The sequence below is a fragment of the Melospiza georgiana genome, chromosome 9 (genome assembly GCF_028018845.1).
Source record: "Melospiza georgiana isolate bMelGeo1 chromosome 9, bMelGeo1.pri, whole genome shotgun sequence".
Lineage (NCBI taxonomy): Eukaryota > Metazoa > Chordata > Aves > Passeriformes > Passerellidae > Melospiza > Melospiza georgiana.
In genome coordinates, this window is record NC_080438.1 from 30,393,269 (window position 1) to 30,409,403 (window position 16,135).

General features: G+C 45.2%; 1 protein-coding gene across 1 annotated transcript in view; it reads left to right on the top strand.

The window, feature by feature from the left end:
• LEPR (leptin receptor) overlaps positions 1–16,135 on the top strand; it is a 31,087-nt gene continuing 14,952 nt past the window's right edge. The window contains exons 1-7 of the mRNA XM_058030636.1: positions 1–75; positions 3,389–3,447; positions 5,457–5,750; positions 6,741–6,858; positions 11,139–11,344; positions 13,943–14,091; positions 15,656–15,803. Coding sequence (XP_057886619.1) covers positions 3,408–3,447; positions 5,457–5,750; positions 6,741–6,858; positions 11,139–11,344; positions 13,943–14,091; positions 15,656–15,803 — 955 coding nt within the window. The 5' untranslated portion in view covers positions 1–75; positions 3,389–3,407. The remainder of the gene's footprint in view (positions 76–3,388; positions 3,448–5,456; positions 5,751–6,740; positions 6,859–11,138; positions 11,345–13,942; positions 14,092–15,655; positions 15,804–16,135) is intronic.

The following is a 16,135-nucleotide window of genomic DNA, read 5'->3' on the forward strand; positions in this document are numbered from 1 at the left end:
GGCTCGCCGTCGGAGCAGCGCCGTGGCAGCGTCGCTTCAGCCGCCAGTCGGAGCCCCGAGAGCAAGGAGACGCAGGTTGGTGAATTTACTTTTTATCCCTTTCTTTATCTCTAATTTCCTGAACCATCCCCCTGAACACAGCCGGCAGCCTGTTCCACACCCCGCTCGCAGATCCAGGCGGTTTCAGCCCTTTCCCTCCGTCTATTCCCTGAGATTCAGCGTCAGAAAGAAAACAAAAATAAATCTGGGTGAATGCGGGCTGTGAGTCCCCGATGCTGCGGGAGCTGGGATAGAAGAGAACTTCGGAAAGTTAATGAGTGGTACAGCATTTATAAATGTATTTTATAATGAATACACTGAGAGCCATTAACTTCCAAGCGTGCCCATAAGGGGATATAACCTTTAAGTGCCAAGGAATCCCAGGAGCTCTGCTCGTAAGGAAGGACAGATGCACAGCATGAATGAGGAGCGGTTTCACTGCAAACAAGAGAAATTCCACGGTCTGGAGAAACTCTGAAGAGTTCGGGACGTTTTGCTGCTCTCCTCTTGGGGGAGAGGCTCCACCAGCAGGTTTAGAGCTGGGTTTGTAGCTGTGCTTCTGCCCAGCCTGGGCTGACTTTATTAAAGCTTTAATGTTAGCAAAGTTATTCAGTGTGGGTCCTACTCATTTCTATTCTGTGTGCACCACTTTCTCAGAACTCTTTTTAAAGAATGGTTTTTAGTGTACTCAATGGCAAATGGAATTCCATGCTCAGACCGACAGGACTGGAAAGCCCTTGGCACCTTAAACAGCAGGTCACAAGATGCTGTGCACAGACATTGTTAAAAAAAAAATTATGCTTTCTAGAGGTGTTTAATATTTAAAACCAGCTGTAGTACAGTGCTTGCAAAAATCAGGGATGGTTTGTATGGATTTCCATGCCCAGTGCAGGTGTTTGTGGGTCCTGCTCATTTCAGGTTGTGCTGAACCTGTTTCCCATGCTGATAAGTCAGAGAATTCTAGGATTTTTCACCTGTCCTGTAAATAAAAATGATCTTATTTCATTGCTGTCCTCCTTGCCTGTCATATCTGTTGTGTTTTAGTTTTAATCCCAACTCTTGGTGCTGAGCTGTTCTGTGGTTGATATGGAGAGGAATATAGTATTTACATAAGAAATCAGAAAATTTATTGTACCAAGCAGTAGCAAAGTCAGTGGTTCCAGAATAATTTAAGATATATTTGTTCAAAAGGACCCAAATTCCTTCCCTTTGTATGGACACTTCCCCAGCCTCAAATAAACCAATTTGTCCTGGCTGTGTTCATTTATCCTCTCCAGGACAGAGCTTAAAAGTTGTAATAATTCTCTTTATTTAACTTCCTGTTCCCTGTAAATGTTCCTGTAAAACTTGTACTCTTTCTTACAGTGGAGTAAGGAATTCTGGCAAGTTCACTGTTCTCACTGGAAAAGATTTTGAGGAATCCTGTCTGTTCCAGCAGCGCATTTATCCTGCCCTGGGATTTAGGATTTATCTTTTTTGCCGAAAGTTCACACGAGGAAGGCTGAACTTTGAACAGAGAAGGGGCTGTTCTGTGGCCATGCAGCTTTCAGGGCTTTTTGGTCCTGTTGAGCCCTGGCTTTGGTCAGGAATGTTGTTGGGAAAACACCTCTGTAAAGCCAGCGTAGGTCCATGTGACAGGAGGTCCCAGGCTGGGCTGAAAAGTGCCTTTGCCTTCTGCTCCAAGTATGAAATCAGTGCTGACATCAGAATCTCTGATTGCTCTGTCTGGCCATTTTCATGTCAGAATCCCAAAGTCATTAAGGCTGGAAAAGCCCTCCAAGACCATCAAGCCCAGCCTTGTCCCCAGCCCTGAGTTCCTTGGATGCCTCCAGGGATGGGGACTCCAAACCTCCCTGGGCAGCCCCTTCCCATCCTGACCACCCTTTCCAGGGACAAATTACCCCTTAATTTTTTTCCCCTTCCATCAGGAAATTAAAAAAAACCTTTATCTTCATTAAACTACATAGAAATCATGATTTTCCTTCTGTATGATATTCTGGGGCTCTGTGTTTATTTTCTTCTCAGTGTAAATGGCTATTTCATGGGGGAAACTCTTAACATCCAGGGCCTATGGATAACTTTGTAAATTTTGGAAATGGATGTCCAGTTGTCCTGGAAGTGATCTCTGCCAGTTTCCTGCTGGGAAGTGCTTGAAGGATGGACAGGGATTTTTGTTGCACATGCAAAAGAGGAAGATGGGCTGTTTCTCATTAATAGTGTGAATAATGTACATTTGTGTCAAATAAACTCTTTTTAAAAAGGTACTTTTTGTTTCTGAAATCAGAGAAAATCCAACTAATTTCAGTTATTTGGAAATTACTGAATTTCTGTATCTTTGTGAAACGACCTGATGGCTCCATAATTCCCCTGGCCCTCATGGCTCTCTATAAATAAACTCTTTAGAAATAAACTAATGGAAAAGGAGCAGGTGAGATGGGCACCTAGCAGCTGTGCTGAGAGCCAGCTTGCCCCCTGAAAGTGGGAAAGTCTGAGATTCCCTCTTTAATAGCTGAAAATGGAGCTGAGAAAGCCCAGTGGATGGCAGGGAAGTGGATGGGGATGGCTGATCCTGCAGAGCACAGTGCTGGGGAAGTTCAGCTCCACTGCATGTGAGGGAGAGCGGGCAGGAGACAGGGACTGGCAATTGTGACATCCCCGGGCAGCTGCCTGTGCTGCAGGTAGATGTGGAATGCAGGAATAAATCTATTTTCCAGGACATGCAGCCCCAAAGTGCATTACATAACCTTGGCACTGCCTCCCTTGGCTCCAGGGATGCTCTCAAGGAAGCTGTCCTCAGAAATATTCCAGGAATGGAGCCCTTTGGAGGGATTCCCTAACTGGAATTTCTCACCCTGGCATTTGCTGCCTGCCTTGAGCTGTGGGTTTTACTCAGCACTTCACTCCTGACTGCAAGAGCAGCCAAACTCTCCTCTGTGGAGCTCTAACTATAAAAATATATTTTGATTTGAGCAGAATTTATGTAACTATTGGATGAAAATACAAAAGAACAAAGTATCTGAAGTGAAGGAACAATAATGAAATTTTGCTGTAAGGTTTAGTGAAGTCTTCACTGTTGGAGTGGGTGAGTGCTTCTGTGTCTGCTGCACTTGGAAAATTCTGATTTTTCCTCCCTTTCTGGCCTGTTCTTCCTTTCCTGGTGCAGAGAGGAGTGTCTCTCCCCGTCCCAGAGTGTTGGAATGAGATGATTTTTAAGTTCCTTTCCAAACCATTGTGGTTTTCCATGATTCTGCTTACAAAGGAGTGAGCACCAAATGAACTGAAATGCGCCGAAATTAAATAATAGACTGAGAATTATAAACCCTCCATTAATTTTCTGTGTGTTTTTCAGGTCAGCTCTACAAAACAAGATGTGTTGGCAAATCATCCCAACCATGTTTGTGCTGATGGGTAAGCCACTAAAAAATAAGCCAAACCCCAGTTTGGGGTGACTTTTCAGATCAGGGAACGTTGTTAAAAAATACATGTGGAGTCAGGACACATCCAAATAAATGCCCTAACAGATTTGATGAGATAAAAGATTCTGGGGAGTTTGTTTTGTTGCCCTGAAGTGCAAGGAGAGCTCCTCTGCTGCCATTCCTGCCCCCTTGGTTACCACAGGGCTGCCAAAGGGAGCTCAGCTCACTCCAAATGCTGCATTAATAGACTGGGAAATGCCTCTGACAATATTGGCATCTGCTCTGCAAGGACAGCTGGTATTTGCCTTCCTTGTTAATTTTTTTTTATTAAAATAAGGACTATTTAAAGGGTTTTAATGGTGGTGCTTAGGGAGAAAGCAGACCCTGTAATCCAGTGGAGTTATTTCAAAAAATTATGTTATTTTTACAAAATATGAATCAAAAAGATGAATGAATCATTACATTTAGGTACCTTTTATATACATAAACACCTTTTTTCTTGCTCTCTATGTACTTTTATCCACTCATTCTCAAATACTGCATTGCTGAAATTCTTTTAAGTACCTTTTGTGATCTGAACATATTGAGGAGCTTTAACTGGAAAACCTGGATCCTCCAGGGAGATTTCCTGGCATTTCAGGGCAGTTTGTCACCATCTGATGGCCCTGCTGCTCTGGGTCATTTTAACCTCATTCTTTCTGTTTCTGGAGAAAGGGGCTGAGCACATTTGTGACTTTAGAAGATCTAATGAATCCCTTGAGGTGATCTGTGACACACGAGGGGGACGTTCCTCAGAAAAAGGGATGAGCTGGGGACAGCGCTGCTGCTCTGTGCCACCTCTTTGTCCTTTTGTAATCATGGATTATGGCCTGAGAGTTTGTTTGCTGCACTCCTCCTGCTGGAGGCTAATGAAGCTGGGATTTACAGAGGCACAAACTCTGTTTAGTGGGAGAGCAGGGAGCAGCAGAGCCCTGCAGGAGCCTGGCAGCACAAAATCTGTGTGGAGGGATAAGCAAAACCCTCTGCAGAATAACACTCTGCATCTCCTGGTTTTAACAGCCTTTTTTGGAGCTCTCGTTTAATATTTTAGTATTATTTAACTCGTGCTCTGTGCTAGAGAATTCTGAACTTCTATTAATCAAACGGTGCCAGAGATATTCTGGTATTTCTTATTTTGGCTGTGGCAGGGCATAGAGCATCAATTAATTTCTATTTAATGAACTGCTTCAAATTTCTGCCCTTCCTGAGCAGAACACAAAGTGCACCCCTGCCCCTGTTCCTTGCTGTAAGCAGAGCTTTAATCTTTAAATTCAGAGTGTTTTACAGAGTTTTCCCTGCTCATCCCTCTCTCAGCCATTGTGAGCACAATTCAAGCTATGACATCCACAAATGTGCTCAGAGTGGTTTTATTTTAAGTCTTATGGGAAAAAAAAAATTATCATTTTCCAGCCTCTCACTTCCCAGATAGTGCCCTGGGGTTGTGCAGTTGCACCCACAGTAATGTTGTCCTTTTTTATTTCACAGTTACAGTGGGACTGTGTTTCATATTTACAACAGGATTATATTTGTATTGAAATGGAGCTGTTTTAAAAGAGCTGGGGGGGGATTTGTTCCAGCACTGCATGGGGGGATGAGACTCACACCCAGCTTAGGATTCACTGCAGTTTTGGTTGATAAAATCCAATTTATCCCAGAGATAAATTGTTTCACCTGAAATCTTGGCCTTGCCTTTTTCAAGAGATTGAGAAAACAGAAGTTCAGGTGCAGTGAGGGTGGGGTAAAATCTGGAATCTGTGACACCATTCAGAGAGGATGTTTTTAGTGATTTTGTCTTTACCTAGAAGGGATATTTTTATTAATTTTGTCTTTACCTGAGGGAGCAACCCCCGTAAATAACCTGATTGTTACCTATTTCTGTATCACATCAACCACTCCCTTTTACTTGTTCAAAAAGATGAACTTTTCCTTTTGTTTTCAATACTTTCCCCTTTATATCTGCAGACTTCCTTCAGATGGCAGCTGCCCATTGCATGGTCCATCCAGTTCCTGCCAGGAATTTCACACTGCCCTGTGTGCTGCTGAATGAGACCTTTTTGAGCCCTTTCTCAGCTGGGAGCTGGTCTGGTTTGAGGAGAGAGCTTGGAGCACCCAAAATCAAGCATTTCATGAATGAAGAAAATTTTCTGTGTTGCCTTTGGAGTGCCAGCAACTTTGATTGTTCATTGTACAGAGCAAGCATGCAGGCAAGGAAGTTTATTCCTTCAGAAATAAATCTCTCTGCTCCTCAGAAAATAGGTGGGTTTAGCACTCCAGGGCATAAGGAGTTAATTATTCCAAAAATATTTAGGGTTTTTTGTTGTTTGGGAGGAGAGGGTGGGTTGGATTAATGGGGATTCACTTTTGTCCTGGGCAGGCAACACAGTGTGGTGGCAAAATCCTTACTCAGGCTGGTAAAATCCATCCTCAGTGTGGCAAAATCCCTCTCAGTGTGGTAAAATCCTTCCTCAGTGGGTAAAATTTTTCCTCAGACAAGTAAAATCCTTCCTCAGGGGGATAAAATCCTTCCTCAGAATGTAGTGGAATTGTACAGCACAGTTTCAAAAGGGAAAAAAAAAGTTGGCTTTCTTTCTAGGGGAATTGTGAATAAAATATGGAGCACTGCATAAAAGGACATAAACCCAGATCTTCAAAGCAGTTTAGACACTGAGAGGAATATTTTAAATATTTTTGGTGGATGTGGGCTTTAAACTCCATAAGCAGGCAGGGGAGATGGAGAGTAAATGGCATCACTTCTACATGAATTATGAGGCTTTCAATAATAAATGTGCAGTAAATGTCTGTACATGGATTAGGATTTTTTTCCCAAGGATTTTTTTCTCCTGCTGTCTCTGAGGAACACAGAGCTGGCATCCTGCTGCCAGGAATCTCCTTGACCTCAGTGGGCAGAATTTCATTCCACAAATCCCCAGCTGGGGCTGTGCCACTTCCCAGGACACAGCAACCACCATCAGCTGCATTTTCATTCACCCTGCAGCCTTGTCCCTGAATCCAGGTAAAAAAATATTCCTTCTTTACTCATGACAGTGCAGAACCACGTGGATTGTGAGCCTTGGAAGTGTTTGAGGTGCCCAAATCAAATTATTCATAAATTATTTCCCATCTGTGGTGCAGCCTCGCTTTCAGGAATATCTGTTCCTTGTCCTCTCTTTGTGAGTGACTTCCATCCAGGTATTTTATTTTGTTTTAATGCAGCTCAGAAATGTGTGATCCCTTTCTTTTGTCCAGACTGGAGCTGGAACATGGAATGTTGGATTAGGGGCAGGCTGGACCTGTTGGTTTGTAACCTGCAGCTTTTGAAGCTGGACCTGAGAGCTGACCTGAAGGTGAATCTTTTATACTGGGGGTAAGTACAGGATTTACTGTTAAATCCCTCTGGAAAACTGAAAGCATTTCCTAAAACATCAACATTCCAGCTGCCAGCATGGTGGGAGCTTTAGCTCTGCAGGTTTTACCTTGTCCTGTCTAAAAGTAATCCTGGATAAGATGGAAAGTTTGTGGTTATTTGAATGAAAAATGGTTGGAATGGAAAATCCCCCTTCTCTGTCCTTCCCATGTTTCTTAAAATCTGTCAATGAAATCAGCATTGACTTCTTAAGGTATCTTTGTTGTCTGCATTTCTTAATTTTAAAGTCTTGATTCTGCTTTATTATTTTTTTTACTATAATATTGTCTCTCTTGAAGTAACTGTGGTACTTTACATGTGATCCAGTGGCAGATGCTGCTCTCATCTCATGGGCACTGTGGTGAATATTCCCTGGAATGCTGAGAGATGGAATCCTCCTGCCTGTGGGATGGGCAGCTCTGGTGCACGTTGGTTACAAAAAGTTCTGTTTGATACCATGAAACCACCCTGGTTTTTCTGGGTTATTGATAGGTTTGAAGAGACACGCAGAGACTTCATTTCCCGATGAAACAGGATAAACTGAAGTAGTTGAATTAGCTGAATTTATAGAGGACTTCCTGAACAGCCAGATTTCATTTGGCACAAATCACCCCTGTAGTCAGAGCAGAACCCAATTGCATTATTTAGGAATAAATATGGTTGTTGAGCTGACACAATATTAAATCCCATTTTGGTGAGGTGGGTTCCCCTTTGCAGTGCTCCTCATGACTGTGAGTGCTGCAATACCATTCCATGGGTGTTGGTGGGGGAAGCAGCTCTGCCTTTGCTCTGCTCCATCCAGGCTCAGCTGCGCAGGAGAAGCTTTGCCAGTGATCCCAGAGCAGAAATCTCTATATTGAATTGTTTTGGGATGCCAGCAGCCCGGAGCCCCAGCTGGGCTGAGGAGGCTCCTTGTGTCAGGAAGGGAATTCAGTGAGCTCCATGCAGTTTAGCAGAGCAGGCCCTGTGGGCTCAGCAGGGTCTCTGTTTGCTGCAAAGATGAGAAGCAAAGCAAAACCTTGGAGAACTCACTCCCCTCCCCACATTCCATATTAATATTTTCCTTTTAGGGTCCCTGTATTCTGGGGGAGCAGCAAGCACAAGCATTTCAGCCTTTGGGAAGGTGACAGCTTTCCCTGTTGGCTCTCTGATACCTTAGCATTTTATTCCTGAGCCAGAATACCTTGAAAACATTCCCAGTTTTAAAAATATGCATTCCTGGCATGTGTTTCTCCCTGGGAGTCTGGAGATCCAGCCAGGATTCTCACATGCAGGGCACTGCACAAAAATAATGATACAGGAGAATCTACAACAGAAAAGCTTGGGTTTCTCACAGCTTTTTCTTTTTTTTTTTTCCTTTCTCTTTTTTTTCCCCAGCATTAGACAAGTCTCCTCTTTTTTACCACATCCACACTTTTCCTGCTTGGAAATAGCAGGAATGGGAATGTTCTGTTCTGGCCATGGCAGTGCCCTGTGAGAGGCTCAAGTGAGGGAGAGGATGGGGCTTTGGAAAGGTTATTCCAAAAGAATAGAAAAAGAAAAGGTTATTCCAAAGCCTCATTAGACTAATGGGTTAATTGTCTACCAAACATCTTTCCAGCTGTCTGATGCCAGGAATGCTGTAAAGGCCAGGGTTAATTCCATGAGCTGGAGTCTTTAGCCTCAGGGATCCCCTTGGTTTCATTTTGAGCACTGATTATCATTTGCCCTTTGAGCTCCTGAGGCTGCATTCATATTTGGACTTATTTGAAGTACCTGGGAGGCTCTCCTCCAGCTCTGGGCCCAAATTCCCATGTTTTTTAAGGATAAATCATTCAATCAGTTGTGCATTGAGCCTCTCCAGCCAGAGAAAACCAACCTCTCGTTAGAGATTGATGAGCTCAGCAGCCCTCAGATCTGCTGCAGTTTCATGGGGCAGCTTCTTCAAATAAGGATTTTTCTAGAGCTACCATTGATCAAAAACATTGGGAAATATTTATGGAGAAAATCCTGGAAGCCTCAGACAGCTTTGCTCCATCCTTTCCCAGTCAAGGCAGTGCTTGGAAAGGATATGGGAACAATGTGACAGCAGAGTTACAATGGTGATGCCATTTCACAGCCACCTGCTTGGGATGGACCTTTCCTGAAAATTCAGGTGATTTTCCCTGAAAGGAGTTTTACTTTTTCTTCTCAATTGCAAGAACAGGATTGAAATTCAGCCAGGACATTTTGCAGCATCTTATTGAAAGTCTCCAAGTTCCCCACGGGGCCACAGATGAATTTAGCAGGAGAAGCATCACCTTCTGAAGGGGGTTGAATATAAATATAAAACATTTAGGACTTCCTGCATGTTTCTTTTCCAAGGTGTTGGCTAAAAGAACTCTCTGTGACAGGATTTGGGTGGAGGAGCTGACCTCTCCTCAGCTTGTGAGGGTTAATAAGTCAGGAGAGGAGGTTTTAGCATTTTTCTCCCTTTACACTGCTTTTTTTTGGTGCAAACAAGTCCATTTGCATGGTTAAAAATTGAAATAATTATTAGGAATGATGAGGGGCTGGTGTGGTGGTAACCACTTTCCAGATAGATCAGATCAAAGACGTGGTTTGAAGAAAGAAATATGTTTTCTTCAATATGGATTGGTTGTAGCTTTTGGAGACCAATAAAACCTGAGAGCAACAGGAGAAGGCAGAGAAGCTTCAAAGCAAATTCTGCAAAGTTTTTGAAAGGAAATTCAGGAGAAAACAGCGGAGCCACATGGAGAAAAACCAAATTATTCCAAGTAATTTCAGAGCTCCGTGTCTGCCAGATACCATCAGCATAATTCCTGCGAGTCCTGGTGAGAATTATTGTAGGAATGTCAGGGTGGACTGTCTGGAGCATTAATGAATGTGAAGCATACCTTGACATGGACCTGCCTGGGGCTGTTCCTGCCGAGGAGCTGGGAGGGCAGGGCTGCCCAAATTCCGTGGTTTTCCAGCCTCAGAGGATCCCAGGATGCAGAAAGATCAGTGAGGGATGAGGGGAGTGGGGCTGGGATGATCCAGGAGTGGCTCCCTGCAGTCCCAGCCTCAGCTCTTCCCATCCTCCATAATTCCCCTCAGTTTTTTGATCTGTTCCTCTCTAAGCAGGGCAGGATATGGAAATGGAACTGGTGAATCATGGCCAGTTCCCTGTGCTCTGCTCTCAGATAAATGGAGCAGATAACAAATGGACTAAACCCAAAAAATAAAGCAGCAGATCTCGTCCTTCCCTCTCCTCCAATGCAGAGATCTCTGCCCTGCCTGAATCCAAGTGTTCCAGTGACTCATGCCAGCTATAAAACCATTGGAAAAATGTACTGAAAGGCTCCTATTCCATGAATTTCCATTTCTTTCTCTGAATTAGTAAAACAAAACCCGTACTGACAGAAATAATTCCAAAATCATTTCAGAACAATTCCAAACAGGAGCTTTTTATTTTCTTGTTGGGTAAGGATGAAACGTGAAAAGCAGGAAAGAATCCGAGGTGATTGAGCTGTCAGGGTTTGTCTTGGCTTTGCTGCTGGGAGAAATTTGGCCTCAAATTATTTGCACTATTAAATTCCCAACCTTGGGAAGGCTTTAGTCACTGGATACCTGCAGAATTCCATAAATGTGGGGTTCTGGAAGAGCCTGAAGAGCAGAGATGAGAATGAGGAATGCTTTGGGAACTGCTGCTTCTGAAGATTCAGATGGGATATTGGGATGGGATATTGGGAAGGAATTGTTCCCTGGGAGGGTGGGGAGGCCCTGGAATGGATTTTCCAGAGAAGTTGTGGCTGGATCCTGGATCCCTGGAAGTGCCCAAGGATGGGTTTGGAGCAGCCTGGGACAGTGGAAAAGGTCCCTGTCCATGGCAGGGGCTGGGATGGGATTTAAGGTCCCTCCCAACCCAAACCATCCCATGATTATAATATTCCCTATAATGCTCGATTGCAGCAGGAAATAGAAGGAGCATTAACTTGTTTTGGTATTATTTCAGTGCCTCACATATGGGAATTAAGAATTCATCTCTTTTGGGATGGCAGGGAGCTGCCATGGGAAGGTAAAACAGCACTGTGTGCCTAAAGAAAATCTAGGAATTCTGTAATGGAATTGTGTTCATTACTTGAAAGCCATTTAAAAAGGGAGAAGCAGCAAAGTTTGTTTTTTTTTTCATTAATTATTTTAATTCTTTGATCAATAAACCAAATGCAGGTGGGCACGCCTATTGAGATACAGCAAATGGTTTTGTTTCCCCCCTGCAGGTCGGAGCTGTCCCTGGGGGCTGCATCCACGAGCTCTCTGCAGGGCACATTGAGGGTGGCTCCGTGTGACTGCAGGGACCAGGCCAGCTGCCAGTGCCTGCTGGGCACCCCGAGCCTCAACCACACCTACCTGCTGTGGCTGGAGATGGTGGCAGGGGACACAGCCCTGGGGTCACCCCTGATGGCCCTGCAGCCCTGGGACATCGGTGAGCACGGCTGAGCCCCTGGCCATGGAGCACTGAGCCAGGGGGCTGAGCTGGGAACGCAGCTGGGAGAGGGAAAATGATGGGTTTGAGTTGAGAGCTTCCGTGGATCAAGGGCTGGGTTAGAAGTGTGTTAGCAAAGGTCATGCAATGTGATTAGAGCTTAACAAGGAAATTGATTGGTACCAGGTGGGATAACTGGGACAAGGTTGGGAATGACAGGTGGGGAATGAAGTGTTGAAAGAGTGCAGGAGCCATAAATACAACTAAGAATGAGAGGAGGTTTGGACTGGGACCAGCAGGCCAAGGAGCCCTGCCAGCTTGGCATGGGTGGAGAGTTCACCATGAGGAAGAGGTTTTACTTCCTCTTCAAAGGAAGAGTCAGCACTTACTGTTCAGAACCCATTTCTTTGTGTTCTGACCCATTTCAGAGCCCACCCCCCATGGTGGGCTCTTCTGACCCATCTCAGAGCCCACCAAGCCAATCAAAGAGGACAATTGCACAGCCCTAATGGACATCCAGCTAATTAAAATACAAAGTGAGTTAATGATTATGTAACTGGTGTCCTGGAAACCATCTGAACATGGAAAACCTTTTTGGATAAATGGAGAGTAGGAGTTTGTGACTTTTTACACGTGTCTTTGGGAGGTTACTCCCCAGCTGTCCAGTGCTGTAATAAATGTACCTTTATGTACCTAAATGTGCTCTTTTCAGCACTCTAATAAATGTACCCTCTTTTCAACTTTAATTAGTAGAAGAGTCATCTGTCCATGCTCCACAACAGCAGCAGGATGGCTCTGCTGGCAAAGGGGCACAGACAGGGCAGGGAAAGCTCCCTAATCCCTGTCTGGGCTCCAGTGCAAACCACACTGAGCACAGCCCAAGCACTCAAATATTGGTTGTTTCTCATTTTTTCCTTTCCAATCAGAACCTCTCTGTGCACAAGACTGGCCCAGTGGTGGAGCTTGTTGCTGAGGGCTTCAATTAAATTCAAAAAGCTGTTCCCACAGTTGCTTAGCAAGAAATCCCACCCATTTTCCCAAGCAGCTCTCTGATCCTGATGTTTTTTTCCTCACCCATGCAACCCCAAGCTGGAAAACATTGCTGTGTGTTTGATCAAGCTCAAACTCTCCTGACATGATGAATTTGGGATGTGTTGCTATCCAATGTGCCCAGTTATTGCAGATTTGGGCAGATTTCATAAAGGCAGGAGCTGTCAGCTGCAGGGGAAAAAAATTAAAGTTTTATGAACATCTTATTAACTTAAAAACTTAGGAACTTTATGAAGTTCCTCCTAACTGATGTGCTCTGCAGACAGAACCAGTTAAAATCTCTGGGTGGGTTGGTTTGGAAGATGAGAGGTGGCATTTTTCATCCTGCTGGTTTAAAATGATGCTGCAGGAAAAATTTAAAAATTCAGGCTGGAGTCTGCCAGTATTTAAAAATGACACAATGAGTTAGCTCTGCTTAGTGAAGCATGTTTTTAAAATGCACAATATTAATATATGTTCTGCCAAGATTTAGCTCAATTAAAACTATTTTGAATGTAAAACTCTTGAGTGCTTGTGCCACGTGGATTTTATTTGCTGATAGGGGAGCAGGTGGCATCAGAACCATCATTATCTGTGGGATCTGATTCAGGGAAATGTGATGGCAAAGCCACTGACTTTTATTTGCTTCCTCCCCAATCACTCCCTGCTGGCCTTCCTGAAGTTAATTGCTTTGAGATGGTCCAGAAGTAGAAATTAAATAAAATCTGACTTGGTGTGGTAGATCTATACTGAAAATAATAAGAGAATTTTGTTATAAATAACTAAATAAAATCTGACTTGGTTGATGGATTTATACTGAAAATAATTAGAGATATGTGCTATAACTGAGTGACATTCCAGTAATGCAGTTAAATGGGACCCTTGGAGAGCTGCACCCCAGAGCAGGTGGGATTTGAGGGGAACATTTGCCCACTGCCCAGGAATTTTGGGAATGTTTTCCCTTCAGCTTCTGTGGGGTTTTACTCTTCCATGGGCAAAACTTGGCTGGGAATGAGGACTGGGCCAGCCAAGGTCTGAGTAGCAGGGAGAAGCAGGGCCTTGGCTCCTTGGCATTGTCCAAGGAATGGAATCCTGGGCATTTCCCACCCAGAGCTCCCTTCATCCCCATGGGAATATCCAAACTCTCCATTTTCACTCTCCTGGACACCTCCTTTCCCAGCCACCATCCCTGTGGAAGGATGGGAATGTTTAGGAGATCCCAGTGTACACTATAAGGAACAAATTGATTTTCTCAGCATTCCCATCCCTCTCCTCCTCATTCCCTCTTCCCAACAAGGCAGGTAAGCCAGGGCTTGGCTACTGGGAAAAGTTGTGGCCAGAGGGAAGGAATTCCTGCGGGTTTAAGGGAAATGGGAGGTCAAACAGCATTTCTTGATGACTGCAACAGCCACCAGGATGACTTTTCCAGGGATGTTACACAAGCCATGCAGTAGAGCAGCTCTTGGAAACTGAGTTTAAAAGAACTGAGTTTAAGTCTGAGTTGTGACTCAGTAAAACCCAGCACCCTGGGTGAGGCTGGGGCTAACCTGTGGGTGGATTTGTGTGCAGTGAAGCCTGAGGCCCCCGTGAAGCTGCGCCTGGAGCTGGCAGAGAGGGGCCAGGTGAAGCTCTGCTGGTCCAGCCCTGCCCCGCTGCCCTTCCCTCTGCAGCACCAAGTGAGGGTCTCTGCTCCCCCGGGCCACCGCGGGGACAGCCAGGTGAGAGGCACTGTGCCCTCCTCCGGGGCTGGGCATTCCCGAATCCCAGCATTCCCAAATCCCGGCATTCCCGAATCCCGGCATTCCCGAACCCCGGCATTCCTGAATCCCGGCATTCCTGAATCCCGGCATTCCTGAACCCCGGCATTCCCAAATCCCGGCATTCCCAAATCCCGGCATTCCTGAATCCCGGCATTCCTGAATCCCGGCATTCCCAAATCCCGGCATTCCTGAACCCCGGCATTCCTGAATCCCGGCATTCCTGAACCCCGGCATTCCCAAATCCCGGCATTCCCAAATCCCAGCATTTCTGAATCTCAGCATTCCCGAATCCCGGCATTCCCGAATCCCGGCATTCCTGAATCTCAGCATTCCCGAATCCCGGCATTCCTGAATCCCGGCATTCCCGAATCCCGACATTCCCGAATCCCGGCATTCCTGAATCCCGGCATTCCTGAATCCCAGCATTCCCAAATCCCAGCATTCCTGAATCCCGGCATTCCCAAATCCCAGCATTCCCAAATCCCAGCATTCCTGAATCCCGACATTCCCGAATCCCAGCATTCCTGAATCCCAGCATTCCCGAATCCTGGCATTCCCAAATCCCAACATTCCTGAATCCCGGCATTCCCGAATCCCGGCTTTGCCACCGCTCTCCTGGGCCTTGGGTTGGGAGGGGGGCTCTTCTGGTGGAGCTGGGCTTAGCTGGCTGCTTTTTTCTGGAAAAGCTGGGCTTAGCTGGCCGCTGTTTCCTGGAGAAGCTGGGTTTAGCAGGCTGCTTTTCCCTGGAAAACCTGGGTTTAGCTGGTTGCTTTTTCCTGGAGAAGCTGGGCTTAACTCACTGCTGTTTCCTGGAAAAGCTGAGCTTAGCTCGCTGCTTTTTCCTGGAAAAGCTGAGCTTAGCTCGCTGCTTTTTTCTGGAGAAGCTGGGCTTAGCTGGCTGCTGTTTCCTGGAGAAGCTGGGCTTAGCTCACTGCTTCTCCCTGGAAAAGCTGGATTTTACACCTGTCCCCACTGAGAGAAGCCCCATCTCCTGCTGGCTCTCACAAACAAACTCCCATTTTTCTCCTTGGGTGAAATCCTGGATTTTGTGAAGTCTAAATCCATTTTCTTTCAGCATTCTATATGTTCTGTAACTCATCTGTGTTTAATATTTTTAAGTTTTATTATAAATAGGTTTTTTTCTCTTCCTACCATGCAAGTGGCTCTGGAATAACAAGCAGCTGTTAATTAGCAACCCATAATGAAACAACTCATTTTCCAGAGAGTTATACAACTTCCAGCAGTCTCAAATTGACAGTAAATTTAAAGAAGAAAGATTTTTTTTAACCCAGCTTGCTACCTAAAAATATAGAAAATCCTTGTCTAGAGTATAAGGATGTTATCTCATGTCTCTTAAGTAACAAATTTATTTGCTCAGCACTCCCATCCTTCTTAAAAACTGAGTTGAAAGAGAAGGCATGAAAGAGAATTCAGGGAATTCTGACTGCGTAAAATTTATTTATGTTCCTTCTGTCTCTTTTCCTGTTTCTTTTGACAACAATAATATGTTTGGACAATCCAGCAGATGCTTCAGGTTGCCCTGGAGAGCTCCATGGCCATGGACAACGCCCTGCTGGACTCTCCATCCTCAGTGCAAGTGAGGAGCAGGAATCTCCATGCTCCAGGCTTCTGGAGTGACTGGAGCTCACCCTACAACCTCAGTTTGGGAGGTAGGGCACCTGCAGCCTTGGGGACAAAGCTGATTTTCCAGCTGGTTTGTGGGTTTCGTGTTGGAAATTGAGTTGGGATGAGAGGTCCTGTGGGAGCCTTTCCTGCCTGAGGCTCAGCTGTGCCAGGCTGGGATTCTGGAGAGCACACCTGTGGGGCTGGCACTCCCTGCCCACACCCACACTAAGCTCTTTTCCTCAGAGCTTTTCCATCTCCAGCTCCAGCTGGCAGCCCCGAACCTCCCCTCAATTCAGGATTTTTCTCCTGGTGCTTTCTCTCACTTCTGGTTTTGCTTTTGTAGCTGAAGGCCCAGAGCAAAATCAGATGTGCTTTT